The sequence below is a fragment of the Aquarana catesbeiana genome, linkage group LG05 (assembly GCF_042186555.1).
Source record: "Aquarana catesbeiana isolate 2022-GZ linkage group LG05, ASM4218655v1, whole genome shotgun sequence".
NCBI classification, from domain to species: Eukaryota; Metazoa; Chordata; class Amphibia; order Anura; family Ranidae; genus Aquarana; species Aquarana catesbeiana.
The window spans coordinates 531,459,677-531,479,928 of record NC_133328.1 but is presented as its reverse complement, the minus strand read 5'-3'; the positions used below and the strand labels follow the sequence as shown (position 1 = coordinate 531,479,928).

The following is a 20,252-nucleotide window of genomic DNA, read 5'->3' as shown; positions in this document are numbered from 1 at the left end:
GCGTCGATAGTTCGGCATGACGATGAAGAAAAAAAAGAGAGACAAAAAAATTTCCCCCTCTCTCTGACTTCTCTCCCAAAACTCCAGACGTGGTCCATACATATAAACGTACAACCGAGTGACCAAAAGGAGAAGAATAAAAAGGGAATAACAAAAAAAAAAAAAAAGAATAAAGCATGAGTAGATAGCCCACGGGGTCAGTTAGAGCATAACATGGATTGAAAGCAGGTGTTCAATGTCTTCTCAGAATGCCTTTTGTGTCCTTAGTTAGAACATCAGCCCTTGGAACTGCAGTAGTAGTGGAAATATGTAATCTATGAAGGCAAGAATATTAACTGTCCGGATCAACTGACCCCGAGCCTCCCTGCTCCGCCCCCAGTCCAGCCACAGCAAGAAGTTATTTCAAATGTGCACACAAAAAAAAAAAAAACCGGGGGGGGGGGAGCAGGAAAAGAGAGGGGAGTAAGAATAAAAAATAAGAAGGGATGTTACAAAGGAGCTTCATTCCTATATATGAACAGTACTTCACAGGTTTTGATCCAGCCAGTCGCTCGCATCTTGTGGGGTCTCAAAGAACCTGACAGCACCCTTGTGTTGTACTCGGAGGCGACTTGGATATAACATACTATATTTTAATTCCTTTTCTCTGAGCCTTCTCTTCACATCCGTAAAGGAACGACGTCTTCGCTGAGTCTCCGCTGAAAAATCGGGGAATAGCATTATACGTGCGTTTTCAAACTTTAGGTCTTGGTGTTTTCGGGCCTCCGCCAGTATCATATCCTGGTCCCTATAATTAAGGAACCGGACAAGAAATGGACGCGGTGGTGCTCCGGAGGGCCTGGCTCCGGTTGGGACCCTATGTGCTCGTTCAACAATATAGGTGGGGGGAAGGTCGCCAAGTGTCAACAGGGACTTGAAAAACTGTTCTGCAAATGTAGTCGTGACCGTCCCCTCAGCCCCCTCCGGTAGCCCCACCACTCTTACATTATTTCGTCTCTGGCGGTCTTCCGCGTCATCAGCTCTGCGTTGTAAAGCATCCACCATTCCTTTTAGTTCTGCTAGTTGGGATCCCTGTGTATGAGATGTATCCTCCACCTCTGATATGCGATCTTCAGCCGTTGTAAGCCTGCCCCTGATCTTATCCAGGTCATGGCGTATGAGATTACATTCAGAAGCCAGCAAATCAATACGCCCCATCAGCTCAGATTTTGAAGCTGCAATCGCCTCCAAGATCGGACCCGTTATTGCCGCTGTATCTACCTCAATCTCCTGTGTCGTCAGTGGAGAGCTCTCCGGTTCACCAGACACAGGGGCAGCATGTTGAGACATCTTTACCGCCACTGTCTTGGCGTGCAGCGTCGCTGATACAGGAGAGGAGTCAGGGAGGGAGTGGGCGGAGCCAGCTTCCATGCTTCCCTGAGAGCGAAGAGGCCGCCGATCCGGCGGCGGCTGTACATGTTGTTTGCTCTGCCGTTTAGTGTAAGAGGACGGCATGGTGTGATGCTCCGTTACTTCCCCAAGGATAATGGCTCAATTAGATTTAGATAGCGGTGGCCAGACGGTTGCAATTCAGGATAATTACCGGATGGTAGCTGGAGCTCCTGAGAGACACGTCCTGCCGCGATCACATCCGGCCATGCCCCGTACGTGTCATTGCTTCAGTGCGCATGTGCCCATGACGTCGGCACGTGCAGATACAGGGGATATCTCCTAAACCGTGCAGGTAGCTACAGGTAAGCCTTATTATAGGCTTACTTGTAGCAAAAAGTGGATTGGAAGGGTTTACAACCACTTTAAACCCAAAAAACAAACATTTATTATGTTAAAGATTACCAATTCTTAGATGGGATGGCTGCATTCATTTTCCTTTTCATGCCTCCTTTCTTCTATTTTCATCTGGCGGTCCAGCAAGTAAGTCTGTTGTTTTTCAAAAGAAAAAGCTCTCTTTCAGATGTATCAGTTTACAGGGATGAGACAAACCATTTAACACAAGCAGGGGTGCTCACAATGATCAGGTTTTATTTATGTAAAACCTTTATCCTAAAAGAAAAAACTGTTGCTGTAACTGCTTATAAAGTGTTAGCTGGTATTTGGCTTCAGTTTGTACATATAACGCCCCCTCTCTACAGTCTGGAAATAGTGCTGCCTGCTGTGCCTCCTGTTCTCCTTCATCCAGAGTGAGGGCTCTCTAATACAGGAGGTGTGTTACTGGCCAGATCACCAGGTGAAAACAGAGGGGAAAAAGCAAATGATGGGTTATCTGCAATATATTACATTTTTGGTTTTGGGTTTAATACTGCTTTAAGCCTCCTTTCTTCTAACCTTTCAGTGTTGGGTGTCTGTACACGAAGTACTGAAATAGGATCATGACCTCAGCAAACAGTATTTTATTCTGTCCATTTGCTAGGCCCCCTGGCACCATTGTGGCATTTGCTTATTGTGCCCAAGGGCTCTGCCTGGCCTTTGGGTCCTGGCAGAGCCCCTCAGCACATCTACTCACAAACAGGACATTCCCTTCCATGCATAAACACTGAGTGGTTTAGGACTTTCATAATTGCCACCTTATGCGTGAGTGCAGATATTCTGGGTGAGCTGCATGTGTGCAGGTGTGCTGCAGGGCTCACTTGGGACCTGAAGTCCTGTGGCACATTTGCGCACATGTAGGGGGCGAGGCAAACACATGTCATTCTAGCCTAGATGAGAAATGGGGAAATGCTGCTTTGCAGCACAAATAAATGTAAAAAATAAACAAAATTTTATTGAGACATCACATTTATTTAAGGGTGAAGTTTGGTGAGTGTTGATTCGCGTCTTTCATTTCGCACTTTTCATTTCGCGCTTTTCATTTCACACTTTTCATTTCGCACTTTTCATTTCGCACTTTTCATTTCGCGCTTTTCATTTCACACTTTTCATTTCGCGCTTTTAATAATAATACTTGGCTATGTGTTTTACTTCAAATGACAGTTTGGGAGTAGGCAGTTACATTTAAAAAAATACAATGTAAAATTAACAAGGGACACCAACATAGTTGTATCTTTGATCTTAAAAACTACGGGATAATGGTGTTGTGGTAACTTGAAAATTTGTTGGCAATAACTCCATCAGTATCACCAGCAAAGCAGCTTCATTATTATCCCATTAAAGAAGAAGAGAATTGTGCGCTGCATTTCGAGATTTCATAATTTGCCACGTCACAAATGTTAATTCTCCATTACGAATGCTAGTTTACAAGACCGACCGCTTCTGGCTCGTCCTTGCTTCTGAGTATGCGTGTTTGTACTTTGAACTTTTGTCCGACGGACTTGTGTACACACGCTCGGAAAATCCGACAACAGACATTTGTCCGTGGAAAATTTTAAAACCTGTGATCCAACATTTGTTCGCGGAAAATCCGACGACAATTGTCCGATGGAGCGTACACACAGTCAGATTTACCGCCAACAGCCTGTCATCACACATTTTCAGTCGGAAAGTCCAATCGTGTGAACGAGGCTTAACTCCAGGAAACTTAAAAAGTCTCCCTTGCTGTGTGGGGCTTTGCCTATTCTACAAGGGTTATCTGCTCATTTTGTCAAGAGAAGCACTTTAAAGCGGAGTTCCACCCAAAGGTGGAAGCTCTGCTTATCTGCCTCCCCTCCCCGTGCCACATTTGACACCTTTTGAGGGGTATCTGTTTTTGACAGATACCTGTTCCCACTTCTGAGAGATCTCATGGAAGTTCGGCTCCCCTCCTAATATTAAAAGTAAGCAGCTACAGTGTTTGTAACTGTTGACTTTTAATTTTTTGCAGAACTCCGCTTTAACTTACCTGATCCTCATGATGATGCTCCCCCTATAGCGGTGGACTGTGCCTCTACGTCGTCATATCCAATGCAGAGCTATGGAAAAGGCGTTTGTCTTGATGATGTCAGGACCACTGGACCCGGGGGGGGGGGTGAAAACATTTTAAAGTATATCTAACCCAGAAAGCAAAAATATGCATTTTAGTGCAGTTTATTGAACCCGCCTGCTGTATATAAATAAGCATCAAAGTTATGTACCACTATCAGCAATGCTGTAGTTCAGATCTCTGTGGTTATCTGTGGTGCACTATGAGATTGTGACCCCTAAGTCCTGCATGCAGAAGTCTGGGGTGGTTTGTATAGAACGGGGGTCTCCATACTTTCTAAACAAATGGACAGTTTACTGTCCTTCAGACTTTAGGGGGGCCAGAATGTGACCAGTGGAAGTATAAATTGTCCTGCCATCAGTGAGAGTAAGCAGTACATCTTTGGCATTAGAGATTAGAGGGAAGAATAGTGCCCCATCTTTGGTGTTAGTGGGAGGAATTATGCCCCATCTTAGGTATTAATAGGAGGAACAATGCCCCATCTTTGGTATTAATAGGAGGAATAATGCCCCATCTTTGGCGTCAGTGAGAGGAATAATGCCCCATCTTTGGTGTCAGTGGGAGGAATAATGCCCCATCTTTGGTGTCAGTGGGAGGAATAATGCCCCATCTTTGGTGTCAGTGGGAGGAATAATGCCCCATCTTTGGTGTCAGTGGGAGGAATAATGCCCCATCTTTGGTGTCAGTGGGAGGAATAATGCCCCATCTTTGGTGTCAGTGGGAGGAATAATGCCCCATCTTTGGTGTCAGTGGGAGGAATAATGCCCCATCTTTGGTGTCAGTGGGAGGAATAATGCCCCATCTTTGGTGTCAGTGGGAGGAATAATGCCCTATCTTTGGTGTCAGTGGGAGGAATAATGCCCTATCTTTGGTGTCAATAACAGGAATTATGCCCCATTGTTAATGTCTTTGGCAGGTATAGGGGTTGATTTACTAAAGGCAAATAAACTGAGCACTTTGCAAAGTGCAGCTGCACTCTACAAGTGCAGTTGCTCCAGAGCGTAGTAAATGAGGTAAAGCTTCACTTTGCAAAGAATAGTTACTTGTAATCACGTGCAAGGAAAATAAAAAGAACAGCGTTTTTGCTTGCACATGATTTGATGATGGAAGTCAGGAGAGTTTCTGCTTATTTACTAAGCTCTGGAGCAACTGCACTTGCAGAGTGAAACTGCAATTTTCAAAGTGCACAGTCTATTTGCCTTTGGTCAATCAACCCCACTGTGTCTTCCATCAGTGGAATGAAAAGTGCCCCAAGCGCCGGATAAAGGCATGCAAAGGGCCACATCTGGCCCCCAGGCCACAGTTTGGTGACCACTGGCATAGAACACACTGATAGGTATCCAATTAAAACCGCATATTTTAAAATGTAACATGCAGTTTATAAATGTGAGCTCAAACATATCTATGATACATACTCATTTTTTTTTATGTAAAAAGTCATATAATATATAAATAAACATGAAACAGGCAAAGGTAAAAAGAAAAGCAGAACAGTTACATGTGTTGTATTTATGTCTCTTCAGGAAAATGATAAAGGATACATCATAGAGAATCATACTCTTCCAAGCTATTGAACCTTTCAGGCCACAATGGTGCGTCTATCGGTTGATCTGATTGCGAGAACAAGCAGTCATCTGCGTAGCCGAAAAGATGAGTCCATAGCCCAGTATTTGAAGAGAGTGACTCATCTGAATTATTCAAGTAAAAACATTGACACTGTTGTAAGTACCCCTGTGTTGTGAATAGAATGTATAGTTTTCTGCTTTTTCTGAAATATGACTTTCATGGTTCCATGCATCCATATACATAAATTGATTTACTAAAACCGAAGAGTGCTGAATCTGGTGCAGCTGTGCATGGTAGCCAATCAGATTCTAACTTCAGCTTGTTCAATTAGGCTTTGACCATAAAACCTGGACGCTGATTGCTTTCTATGCAGAGCTGCACCAGATTTTACACTCTCCAGTTTTAGTAAATCAACCCCTATGTATCAATTACAACTGAATGTGCATGATACTTGAAACAGCAGAACCCTAATAAATTGAGTTCTGATAGATGGGAGTTTGCTTCCTATTAGTGACTGTAGAGCAGCCTTTTTCTACTGCGGTGCCCTCTGGGTTCTTCAGGGGTGCTGAAAAATGTGCCCAAAAGTTGTTAACAAGCCAGCAAGTGTATCAAGCCTGTCTTTTTTGTTACACAAAGCCACAGGTTTTTATGTTGCAGGATTAGAACCTTAGGCACCATGTGGGCCAGTTGCTGGCATCCTGAAAACTGAGGACATCATAGGTTGATAAGGAGGACATCAGGCACCTGAGGGTGTTGTTTGCCCCTCTGCTGCCTTTCTCCATAAGCACTCGGGTCACGTTAGCGGAATAGAGGGAGAAGAGAATCACTAGAATAAATAGTCAGCACCAGTGTTTATTGCTTTGTAAAAATAAATCACCTCTAATGTTGGGTGTCCTACATGTGTGGATACTGATACATATGTAAAACAATTGGTTTAGTTTGAATTTACACAAAAAAAAAGGAAATAAAACCGTATTGAAGGAACGTTCAAGGTGTGATTGCTCAAAAAAATGAACAACTGAACATCCATTACAATTATATAAAACAAAGTCTTTAGTGTAAAAAGCTTTTAAAATGTTCAAAAATGGATATTATCAGACAATATTTCAGTCTAAACTAATCTTACACCCAAAATGGAGGTGGCCTCAAGATCCAGAAATATTCTCCTTTCAGGTAAAAAATATATATGTTTGTATCATATGGTAATATCCTAAATGCTAGTTTCTGGATGAGAACGAGCTCCTAATCTCAACATGTTTTGTGATCACAATATGTATCCAATGCAATATCAAAGGCATATATCTTTTTTTGTGTGGATTTTTGGGATGCGATGTGCTAGTATATCGGACTGATCCCTCCCAGGGAATTGTTCAGTTAGTTTGGATTTAGACCGTTGCATTGCAGTAACATGTGGGAATTCACATTTGTTTCTGGTGTGGTCCATTTAGGTGCCATTTATTTTAAATGGCATGCCAATGTACCAGAACAGAGCTGGATTTTAGCCCACAACAACATACAGAGGTCAACCATCTGTGTTTAATGCTACACTTTGAAAAAAGGTGTACTGGATCTATTGTGGTATGTTGGGAGCCCTTTCAGAACAAATGGTCTGCCTTACTGCAATGCACATTGTATGATGAAATATACAGTGCATCTGGAAAGTATTCACAGCGCTTCACTTTTTCCACATTTTGTTATGTTACAGCCTTATTCCAAAATGGATTAAATTCATTATTTTCCTCAAAATTCTGCAAACAGTACCCTATAATGACAATGTGAAAGAAGTTTGTTCGGAATCTATGCAAATGTATTAAAATAAAAAACAAAAAAAATCACATGTACATAATTATTCACAGCTTTTGTCATGATGCTCAAAATTGAGCTCAGGTGCATCCTGTTTCCACTGATCATCCTTGAGATGTTTCTACAACATGACTGGTGTCCACCTGTGGTAAGTTCAGTTGATTGGACATGATTTGGAAAGGCACACACCTGTCTGTATAAGGTCCCACAGATAACAGAATTGAAGGTCCCGATGAGCACAGCGGCCTCCATCATCTGTAAATGGAATTTTTGAAACCACAAGGACTCTTCCTAGAGCAGGCCACCCAGTCAAACTGAGCGATCGGGGGAGAAGGACCTTAGTCAGGGAGTTGACCAAGAACCCGATGGTCACTCTGACAGAGCTCCAGCGTTTCTCTGTGGAAAGGAGAACATTCCAGAAGAACAACCAACTCTGCAGCATTCCCCCAATCAGGCCTGCATGGTAGAGTGGCCAGGCGGAAGCCACTCTCCAGTAAAAGGTACACGACAGCCCACTTCGAGTTTGCCAAGAGGCACCTGAAGGACTCTCAGACCATGAGAAACAAAATTCTCTGGTCTGATGAAACAAACATTAAACTCTTTGGCCTGAATGGCAAGTGTGATGTCTGGAGGAAATCAGGCACCACTCATCACCTGGCCAAAACCATCCCTACAGTGAAGCATGGTGGTGGTGTGGCAATGTTTTTCAGTGGCAGGAACTGGGAGACTAGTCAAGATAGAGGGAAAGATGAATGCAGCAATGTACAGAGACATGCTTGATGAAAACCTGCTCCAGAGCACTCTGGACCTCAGACTGGGGTGAAGGTTCATCTTCCAACAGGACAACGACCCTATGCACACAGCCAAGATAACAAAGGTGTGGCTATGGAACAACTCTGTAAATATCCTTGAGTGGCCCAGTCAAAGCCCAGACTTGAACCCTAATGAGAGATCTGAAAATGGCTGTGCACGGTCGCTCCCCATCTAACCTAATGGAGCTTGAGAGATCCTGCAAAGAAGAATAGGAGAAAATGACCAAAAATAGAATAGGTGTTCCAAGCTTGGAGCATCATACTCAAAAAGACTAGAGACTGTAATTGGTGCCAAAGGTGCTTCAACAAAGTATTGAGCAAAGGCTGTGAATACTTATGCACATGTGATTTTTTTCTGTTTTTTCTTTTTCATAAATTCGCAAAGATTTCAAACAAACTTCTTTCACGTTGTGATTATGGGATATTGTTTGTAGAATTTTGAGGAAAATAATGAATTTAATCCATTTTGGAATAAGGCTGTAACATAACAAAATGTGGAAAAAGTGAAGTACTGTGAATACTTTCCGGATGCACTGTAAATGAAAGGAAATCTGTGTGGGCCCCCTGAAGTATGAAAATATTTGACAAAAAGGACACTTTTCATTAGTATAAATGCATTAATTGTTCAGTGCATACAAGCCATACATATATGTGTGGGCTGTATATGCTTCTGCAGATTCCTCCTCATAGCCCTTGCAGACTTGTGTTCCCAGGACACCTCATCTTTCACTCTGCCTTCACAATGCATTACAGTGAAGACTGAACATTTGAGGTTTTTCCTTTCTTCAAATAATAGAACAACACTTTTAAGTGGTAATTGGTGTGCTCACTGTGGCTTGTTCACCCCTGTCAGTGGACTTTTCCTGTAATTTCTGGGTTAGACATTGTCTTAGGAGACTCCCCAAATTGCACTTCAGGTGACGTGCAATGCTTCTATCGAGGGATTGCAAACCTTAAAACATAAACTTTGCTCTTTGCAAAAAATTGTCTAACTCAAAGAAAATTTTGTAGTTCTCAGATATAAAGAACAACTCCAATCAATGAGTAAAAGCACTCGGCTAAGCTCCAATAAAATTTACATTGCCCCAAAGCCTAAAGTGAAATTACAGACATAACTTTTTTTTTTTTGATAGAGGGGTATGAAATGGTTAAATGGTCTGTCAGATTTTCATTTTTCTTTTTCCATTACAGAGGATTGCCATTGAAAATGGTCATCAACACTGAAAGTGGAAAAAAATCTCTCTAATGCTGTGTACACACGGGCTGACTTTTCGACTGGACTGGTCCGACGGACCGAATCCGGCGGACAATCCGACCGTGTGTGGGCTCCATTGGACCTGCAGCGGACTTTTTCGGTGAAAAATCTGGCGGACTTTAGATTTGGAACATGTTTCAAATTTGTCCAACAGAATCGAGTCCGGTCGAAAAATCCGCTCGCCTGTATGCTAGTCCGACGGACGAAAACCCACGCTATGGCAGCTATTGGCTACCGGCTATCAACTTCCTTATTTTAGTCCGGTCGTACGTCATCACGTACGAATCCATCGGACTTTGGTGTGATCATGTGTAGGCAAGTCCGTTCATTGAAAAGTCCGTCGGAAGTCCGTCAAAAGTCCATCGGAAAGTCCGTCGGACCAGTCCGGTCGAAAAGTCCGCCCGTGTGTACGCGGCATATCAGAGACAATATAGCAATAAAACACAATCTTCAATAGAATGCAAGGTCTTATTGTTAGTTTTTACATTAGTATGTGTCTTTATTAAGGAGATTCCCCTTGTTTCCTCTCCCATTGTTACTGGCCACTTCATCTGTTAGATCCGTGGTCTCCAAGCTGCAGCCCGTGGGCTGGTTTCTGCCCTTTGCTTGACTAAATTCGGCCCTCATGGACTATTCCTCCCACAGACACCAACAATGAAGTACCATCCTTCTTCTGCCACCAACAATGGGGTATTATTCCTCCCACTGACACCAACAATGAGGCATAATTCCTCCTACTGATAACCACAAAAGGGTACTATTCTTTCCATTGACACCAATGATGGGGTATTCCTCCCACTGACGCCAATGATGGGGTTGGATTTCTCCTACTAATACCAATGATGGGGCACTATTCCTCATCCTAATGACCACAGGCATTATGTAATTTTTTTCACTCCCACTGACCTCCGAACCTGAGACATTGTTTGTTTATTGACCCGGGGGCATTGTCTACTCCCATTGCTCACGGTCCAGCCCAACTAAAGTCTAAAGGACAGTTGACTAGCCCTTTGTTTAGAAATATTGGAGATCCCTATGTTAGATGCTTAATATAATACAGCCCCTGCTGTTGTCCCTCAACCCCCACACACTGATGACAGCATTGCAGCTATGATAGACATCAGTGCCGCGGTCACGCTTTCACCTCCATCTACACTTGGCCATTCACGAAACACATGGCTCAGTGTGGACAGTGACGGAGACATGACACCAGCGCTGGTGTCCATAGCTGGATATACACTAGTATAATTTTGATGTTCGTTTATGACTACGGTGGTAAGAAAATTCCAAAGAGCAGGATGGAAATGTTTTCCTCGAATGTATGAATTTCCTAATAATTTATGAGGTTTTTGTTTGGAAAAGTCCATTCATTCCAAAATTGATTGTTAAAAGCAAACAAAATCTTGAACTACTTTCAAATGACATTCAAATGTACTGAGAATTCATACGAATTTTTGTTGGAAATTCTACTAGTATATACCCAACTTATCTGTCAAAAGTACAGATGGAGCATTTAAAGACATCTTTTAAGCCATATTAGCAAAGCCAGCATACTATTACTACATGGCAGAGGTATCCTCTTTAAAGCTAGTAAAAGGCCCTGTATGTAGGCTTTAAGTTAGCAACCTACTAAGTTTATCTTATTTGAATTTCATATTATTTTTCAAACAAACTGAAAAGGGTTTCATAGTAGCCCTTGCCAGTTATTTTGTGCTATTATTTTATAAACTGTAAATAATAAAATGGGTAAAAATGAAGAAAAACAGTTTCCACTGCGATACTCACTTCTTCTTTGGCACTGCTGCCTGCAAAATGTCTGCTTTGGTGGTGGCTATTGATCCTCTTCAAGGATTGGCAGTCTGCTTCATTCCACCTCCTGTGAGCCCAGGTTACCGTGGACACACCTCCTGGGGTTGCATCACCACATCGGACAGGGGTTACAGTACGATACCGCATAGAGCAGTGATGACATCATAACATGGATACTGTATTAGTGCCATTTGGATCATTACCTACTAAAAGAGCAGATACGACTCTGCATTTCTTTTCCAGGAGGATCTATCCATCTGCAGAAACCTCACAGTTTTATACCTGTATGACAACAACATCAGTCGCATTGGAAATCTTGGATTTGCAACAAACCTAACACACCTGTACCTCCAGAATAACCTCATATCCAGCATAGAAAACCTGAGTGGGCTTAAGAGACTTGAAAAGCTGTAAGTTGCCACACCATACCATGACATTTCACCATGATATTTCACCTTCCAGCTTTAAATGTGTTGCGTAGTGACAGTTTGGAATAACATTTTTCTGCAGGTACCTGGGTGGCAATTATCTCACTGTGGTTGAAGGTTTAGAGGGTCTTCATGAACTGAGAGAATTGCACATCGAGAATCAGCATATCCCACCAGGAGAGAGGTTACTGTTTGATCCTCGAACACTCCATTCCCTAGCTGTAAGTATCCATGTTGTATAGCATACACTTGTTCTATAAGGCAAACCGCACAATGTTATCCAAATTGCACTAACATGTAGCAATCAAATATCAATTTACTGTCTTAAGAACAGTAAAGAACTGCAATGGTTTACATCGCTTTGCAAATTTATCCTTCCCTCATTAAATAGGTTAGACAGACAGAGTGGGCTATGCATGATATCTATAAGATAAAAGGAACAATCAGCGCAAAACAATTAACAAAAAGCAAATATTGCAAGCTGAACACTAAAGGATACACCAACCCGAAAATAATGTAAAAAAGAAGATAAATGCAGCGCAAAAAAGAAAATGATGTCAACATAAAACATAAGTCCTTATTAATCCGTATATAGATTAAACTTCAATCCTTGATCATGGAAGGACGTATAAATTCTTCTCCGTAATTTATACACACTGAATCTGTAGGAAATGCGCTTACCAGAGTAGTTGGACCTCTAAATTATAGGAGGTCAAACGGGCATGATAATCAAACACCATCAGCACAACGACACCGGTCACCTGGATAGTTGTCCTCATCCACCATAGCCTGATGACAAGCTGGAGATAGTGTAAACTGTATTGCAGTAATCCTCAGTCAGATCCTCAGTGTATTTAGCAAAGCACCAAAGGTAAGAAACGCCATGGAGATAAAAAGAAAACAAAGTCTTCTAAGTGTAGACTGATTGCTACTTTTATTTCAAAAACAAAAGAAATGTCAATCCTAAAAGCGCTGTGGAGCGCGGCAGTATAGTAAAGCTCAAAAACATGTAAACAATTCCTCTGGCAGCAGTAGCACTGCGATGCAGGGTCAGACCAGTGACTAGTAAGTAAGACTCAGTGAACGCTCAGCTGTTCGCGTCCGAACAGCTGAGAAGGCTGCGGGTGACGTCACAGGCAGGCTCCACCCCCCGTACGCGGCGTTACGTCCAGATGGACTTCGTCAGCGAGGGTGGAGTCTGTGAGTCACCCTCTCTCCTCTAATAGCCGCCGCCAGTCAGCTGGGAGTGATCCGTTCCCGGAAACAGAAAGCGTATCCAAAACAAGCAGAGCTAATGCATGGGGACACCAGTCACAGCTGCTAGCGGGGATATTCAATCCAGGCAAAAAACGGAGATCAAATAGTGGGCTAAAAAACCTCACAAATAAACTATGATTAATAAAATGAGCTAAAGAAATGTTTTTCTGGGCTAAAAATTTATTAAGAGTAAATTTAAATAAGTAAAGTCATAATTAATAAATTGCCTAAGAAAATAATAATAATACTAAATTAGCCTGTGTGGACCCGCAGCCTCCTTTTACAAAAATACAAACAATCAATAATTAAATAATAATACAGAATAAAAATCCAATACTTAACTTATTAAAGTAATTAAAATAATAAAACCTACTCTATTTATTGGAGATAAAACAATTAAGGTCGAACTCAACATTCAGACCTCTGGGGACCCCTACCCGTGTCTCATGTATCCATAGGGATTCTCTTTGGCTTAACTGCCTGATAAAATTACCCCCTCTCCAATGCCGGGTTACTTTCTCTATCCCCCAAAATTGGAGTTTTTTTGGATCTCTATTATGAAAAAGCCTGAAGTGTTTCGATACAGAGTGCGTCTTGAGACCTTTTTTGATGTTGTTTACATGCTCTCCAATGCGGACTCCCATGGGTCTGGAGGTTCTGCCCACATACTGGAGGCCGCATTCGCATTGGAGCATGTAAACCACTCCAACAGTATCGCAGGTAATTAAATTCTTAATTTTATGCGTTATGCGGTCTCAGCTGAGCGTTCACTGAGTCTTACTTACTAGTCACTGGTCTGACCCTGCATCGCAGCGCTACTGCTGCCAGAGGAATTGTTTACATGTTTTTGAGCTTTACTATACTACCGCGCTCCACAGCGCTTTTAGGATTGACATTTCTTTTGTTTTTGAAATAAAGTAGCAATCAGTCTACACTTAGAAGACTTTGTTTTCTTTTTATCTCCATGGCGTTTCTTACCTTTGGTGCTTTGCTAAATACACTGAGGATCTGATTGAGGATTACTGCAATACAGTTTACACTATCTCCAGCTTGTCATCAGGCTGGTGGATGAGGACAACTATCCAGGTGACCGGTGTCGTTGTGCTGATGGTGTTTGATTATCATGCCCGTTTGACCTCCTATAATTTAGAGGTCCAACTACTCTGGTAAGCGCATTTCCTACAGATTCAGTGTGTATAAATTACGGAGAAGAATTTATACGTCCTTCCATGATCAAGGATTGAAGTTTAATCTATATACGGATTAATAAGGACTTATGTTTTATGTTGACATCATTTTCTTTTTTGCGCTGCACTTATCTTCTTTTTTACATTATGCATGATATCTGCTTGTACTAAATGTATAGCATGACGTTTGACATTTTCTATCTGCCCATCATTGTACAAGTTTCTTAAATGCATGTACCTGTATCATAAAGCCCTACTGTACTGTTATCTTGTGTGACAAAGATTATAATGACAGGTGTTGTAATTTACACTTTAGAGCAGGGATATGCAATTAGCGGACCTCCAGCTGTTGCAAAACTACAAGTCCCATCATGCCTCTGCCTCTGGGTGTCATGCTTGTGGCTGTCAGAGTCTTGCTATGCCTCATGGAACTTGTAGTTTTGCAACAGGTCCGCTAATTGCATAGCCCTGCTTTAGAGGATGGAAGGAATGCAATATTCCACCAAAAACAGACATACACATCTATGTGTCAGACAGATGCCCTGCAATTTTCTCAGGGTGGGGGAAACCAAACAGGTTCTAGTAGGTACTCTAATGCCGCGTACACACGACAGGTTTTTCCGTCAGAATAAACTCTGACGGTCTTTCCGAGGGAGTTCCGCTGAAACAGACTTGCCTACACACGATCCCACCAAAGCCCGTTCATTTAGAACGCAGCGACGTACAACACATACGATGGGACTACAAAAAGGAAGTTCAAAAGCCAGTAGCCAATAGCTGCCCTTGCGTCATCTTTGGTCCGTCGGAATAGCATACAGACGAACGGTTTTCCCGATAGGAATTGATTCCGTCGGAAAGGATTAAAACGTGTTCTATTTCTAGGTCCCTCAGAATTTTTGAAAACAAAAGTCTGATGAAGCCCACACACGATCTGAATATCCGATGAAATGATTCCGTCTGACCTTTTCTGCCGGAAAGTCCGGTCGTGTGTACACGGCATAAGTTCCACCAGTTCTAAAGCACATTACAACTCTACTTACAACGCAATATTCTATAAACCCAGAAGCTTAGCTGTGCTAAGAATTCAGCTGAGATATATGCTAGAGGGAGGTTTTATCATGCCTGTACATCATCTGTACATCAACTATCCTCTTATGTCTTATCCACAGTGTCCTAAATGTTTAATGGATGTACAGTTTCTGCTCTATCTGGCTGTTCAGCCATTATTTGTGAATGCGTCTGAGGAAGAGGCCTCGGTGCTTTGAAAGTTTTTAATGTAATTTTATTTTAGTTGGCATTAAAGCATAATTTTTTAAAGCAGTTCATTATCCCTCACTCAATTTCACTTTTCTATTTTTGTCTTCATTATGTCTGTATTGTTCCCCTTCTGCGGTTTCCCATGGGTTTGCAATGAGAAAATCTAGTACCAAAAAAAAAATCACTTTTACAAAATGTTTTCCTTGTTCCTCATTAAAAAGCATTACACTACAATATAGAGTAGTGTCCTAATGTTATCAATAGCATTAGGTGAATGTAACTGATTATAATATCACTGGGAACTTTGTGATGATAGCAGTCAAAGCTGGCCATTTGTTTTGTACAAAAAGTGAATTGATCCAAATAATTACATTTTAAAGATTCTTATTACAGTACTACGGCACAGAACATTGTCACAGATGGCCAAAAAGCACAGGGCCCTAACAAGTATGAGAGGATCAAGTTACATCAGGGGTGCTCAACATTTTGAAGACCAAGGCCCACTTAAGGGATTTGGGAACTGGTCCCAGACCACAATGAACTATGGGGTTTTACTATCCCCCAAACCACAAATGTTACTGTCCTGAGCCCCCCTGTAAAGCTGCCTATACACTGATGCACTGCGGTTTACCCATGCTGCGGGTGCAGCCAAGTGCACTTGGCTTTCCTGCAAGTTAGCTGCACTTTGCCATATACTTCTATTATATCTTGTGGGTGTGGTGAACTTTCTCATTCTGCATTCAGGAGTTTTGGTGCACTTTCAGAAAGCACATCAAACTAGACATGTGCGTTTGTTTCGTTCCGAGTTAAAATTCGGACGAATAGTACCGAATTTAAACAAATCCGAAATAACGAAAAAAAAAAAAAAATTGGATGAAATTCGAATAGTTTTCAAATAGTTTTCGAAATCGAATAGTTTTCGAATTCAAAAAGTTTTTGAATACGAATAGTTTTCTAATTCAAATTTGAAAGCTTTTCGAATTGGAATAGTTTTCCAATTTCCAAAAAGAATAAAATAGATTAGAAAATAAAGGAATAGAATAGAAAAAAAAAATATTTTTTTCTATTCTATTCCTTTATTTTCTTTTCTAGTTTATTCTTTTTGGAAATTGAAAAACTATTTGAATTCAAAAACTATAAGGATTAGAAAACTTTTCGAATTCGAAAATGATTCGAAAACTCTTGAAAATGAATAAACAAAACGAATTCCGAAAACAAATTTATGCAAATAACGAATCGAATTGAAACAAAACAATTTTCTTCGTTCTGCACATGTCTACATCAAACCCGCAGGATATAATGAAAGTCTATGCGGATCAGTGTGAAACCAGCCTAATAACCCATTTTTTTAAAGTGCTAATATGCCCATTTTAAAAGCGCAGTGTATGTGATGTTTAATACACCGACTTTTTCCTCTTCCAGCTTCTGTTGTTCTGTTGACATCGCTCCCCAGGCTGCTAGAAAGGTCCCAGGCAAAGTGCACTTGGTTTCACTCTGCCTAGGACAAGAGTCGACACTACAGAGGAAGCATTGGCTTATGCGGCACCTGGTCTCTCTGCGGCCGCCTGCTTCCTCTAATGCTGGCGCCGGCTGTACCCTAATGCTTTGGGATGGTGGATTGGCAACTTGTTGAACGCGATCTGGGCTTGCCAACCCACTATCCCAGAGCATGGGCATACACTTTCCTGGTTTGAGGTCAAGGGCCACATCAGAGTGCTCCGCGGGCCACAGGTTGAGCACCCCTGAGTTACATCTTCTAATCTTTTACACGTGGGGCCCAGTTCAAAATTGAGAGTGCATAAAAATTGGCCTCACTATCTTAGATCCTGGGACTGTAGCCAACAAACTACTAACCTAACTGGTTGAAAGGTAACAGAGGTATCAATCCACTTCAGTGGTAAAATGGAGCACATGTGTGGTAGATTTGGAGAGGAGCAACATAGATCAAAAGACTAACATTTTTTGGAAAATGAAAACAAAAGAGAGCTTAGAAAGAGAGGGAAAGGAGAAAGGAAGGTGAAGGTGAGGAAAACATGGTGGGGAAAATAGGGAGGTGTGAAGGCCATAGCCCAAGCCAAGAGTCAAGCTCCAGGTAACTAAAGCTCCAGGTAGTTAAAGCATTGTGAGTGTAGTTGGATCCATAGAGATGAGTTCATAATAACCAAAGGGGGTCAGCTATTAGGAAATATGTCTGACAAGAAATATCTGACAGAATTCTAGATAACTTCTTGTTAATCAAGACGCCATGAAGACAGGTTTTGACTTCATAGAAGGTTGATACAAATGACCAAGCCTGGTATTTCACTGTTTACCTCAGAAAGAGCTTGTGCTGGGCTCTGCTGCATTTTAGGCGTACATGCACAATTTATCTACCTTCTATTTCCCAATGCTATTGTTGAAGTGAATAATCTGTCTCTACAGAAGTCTCTGTGTGTACTGAATATCAGCAATAACAACATTGATGAACTGAAGGAGCTTGCAGTCTTAGAAAATCTGACTCAGCTTGTCGCCATGGACAATCATCTTACAGATAATAAGGTAATGATCATTTACAGAACTCAGAAGTCCAGTATATGGAAAATGATTGATTATACAAACATAATGGAATGGAAAAGTGTCAGACAGTGCAATCAAATACTGTATACATGGGAACCTAACTTCTGTAATTTTTTTTGCCTGAAGGCAAGGTTCCATCAATAAGAATATCAAGGAGAAAAGGGACTATGAATGTTATAATGCAGAAGAGAAGAAGTTGTGTTTAAGTATATTTGCATGGCAGATTGATATCATGGATTATACAATGTTTCTAGAAACAGTATTAACTGAAGGAAAGAAAAAATACTATACTACCTATAAAATACTACTTTTCCTTCTTGCCCTACAGACAAGATGGTTGCAAACTAGCTGTTTGCTCTAGGCAAAACAGTTTTCCTTTCTCACAGTGTTTCCACACACAGTCATTATGCAAAAATTTATTATTTTCATCTTGCTTTGCATTCCTTGTGTTACCTAAGGCTCGGTTCACACTAGGACGACTTGTCAGGCGACCTAGTCACCTGACAAGTAGCGTCCCGTTCTGTACAATGGAACCGTTCTAAGGGGAGCGACGCAAGTCTCTCCGACTTAGAAAAAGGTTCCTGTACTACTTTGGGGGCGACTTGCATAGACTTCTATACAGAAGTCGTTTTGCAAGTCGTCCAGGCAGTCGTGTGAGGCGACCTGCAAGTCGTGCAGCCCCTAGTGTGAACCGAGCCTTATAGTGTTCCCATATCCTAAAAAGTATATTTAAAGAGCTTCCTCGAGAAAGTTTAACACGTTTCTGTCACTTTGGAAGGTTGGGAGGGATGATCAGGCCAGGTGGTAGAAAGGAGCAATGGTTGTTAGGTAAGGATCACCTGTTTAGGATATGTCGGCACTGATGATTAGAGAACTGGATATGGACTTCACATAGCTCTCAACTATGGTTTTTCCCTGGATTAATAAACACATATAATCTTTAAAAATCCAGCACTTATTCTCTTCTCACTTGGTTCCTTACCTTATAATATCTTTACTGTGGATGTTGGTATCTCAGAGCCATGAGACACTGCAGTGTGCCCCCCACTAGTATAGGCAGACACCTTGGCTGCACGATTAATAGTCAAGAATCATTATCGCAATTTTTTCCCTGTTGCGATCTTGACAAAAGTGTTTCTCGATTCTTTCTATGCAGAGAATTCTCTCTGCTCTTCTGAAGCCACAGCCATTAAAAGAAAGGAAGAAAAAAAACAGGCAGTCTGCCAAGAATCACAACATTCTTTAGCAGTGGAACTTAAAGTGGTTGTAAATCCATTACAACCACTTTAACCTACAGGTAAGCCTAGTTGTAGCTTTTCTCCTGACCAATATTTGCAGGTATTCTTTCAGTTGCATATTCAGTCTTATTATGGCTACAAGACTTTTCTGCTCAACGCTTTATTCAATTAAATGTAAAAGTATAAACTTTCCTTTGGGGGCCCTCATGCGTGACAGTTCCACTGTGGATATAAATCAATGATTTAAAAAAAAAAAAAAAAAAAATGACTTTTATTTAAATCAGTTTTTTTATTATTTAAATCAGATTTTTTAAAATTTTCATTAAATTTATTTTAATAAAATGCTTTTAGAGTAAAGATAGTTTTCTATTTAAGATACATTAATAATTTAGTTTATTCAGAATGAAATGGAGCTTAGTTATGTAGCATATGTATATTCTGCAATATTTACATTTTTGGTAAACTCATTCAATGAATCCAAGCTCTGCAAGCAGAGATAACATGCACTGCATTGATGCATTCACAAAATTTCATAGTAACCTTGCAATAAAATAAAGTTCGGGAATATTCCTTTATCCCATTGTTTTGGAAATCTATGTACACTACAAACTGTATGATTGTTTGAAGAGAAATGCATCTGTACCAGGCTCTATGTGTAAGGAGGAAGGGCAAGCAGCAAAAATGAAAGTGAAACCTTCTAAGTAGCTTATAAACCTTGTGATCTTTCTGCACATAGCTTGAAGTGCTTTATTCCTCCCTTGAGGAGCAAAATAGCAGCAGGCCGTAAAAGAGACCCAGTTTGGGAATATTTACTAACCTGAGAGCTAATTATTCTAAATAGGAAACCTTCATTTTGTTTGCAAATATTAAAGATTCTAATTACCAGCAAGAATAAGTTCTTACATTTAAAGAGCACCTGTCATTTCAGATCCATCATGGCAGCACCTGTTATCGGATATCCACTCATCTGTTGCCGGTGAGTCAACAGTGGGTCAGAGGAGGAGCCGCTGCGGGACAGAGATGGCAGTTGCTCTTTAAAAATTATGATTTAAACTGAGTTGATTTAAATCAAACCTTTTTAATAGTGATTTATAGAGGAGGTCTGCCCATCCCTGCAAAAAATAAAAGCCAGCAGCTACACATACTGCAGCTGCTGCCTTTATAATAGGACACTTACCTGTCCTGGAGTCCA

At 41.2% G+C, this 20,252-nt stretch overlaps 1 protein-coding gene across 1 annotated transcript in view; it reads left to right on the top strand.

Moving 5' to 3' along the window:
• The window catches only part of PPP1R42 (protein phosphatase 1 regulatory subunit 42), a 75,766-nt gene that overhangs the window by 10,636 nt on the left and 44,878 nt on the right, over positions 1 to 20,252 (top strand). The window contains exons 2-5 of the mRNA XM_073632809.1: positions 5,416 to 5,613; positions 11,381 to 11,547; positions 11,648 to 11,786; positions 17,688 to 17,804. Of these exons, the coding sequence (XP_073488910.1) occupies positions 5,482 to 5,613; positions 11,381 to 11,547; positions 11,648 to 11,786; positions 17,688 to 17,804 (555 nt within the window). The 5' untranslated portion in view covers positions 5,416 to 5,481. The remainder of the gene's footprint in view (positions 1 to 5,415; positions 5,614 to 11,380; positions 11,548 to 11,647; positions 11,787 to 17,687; positions 17,805 to 20,252) is intronic.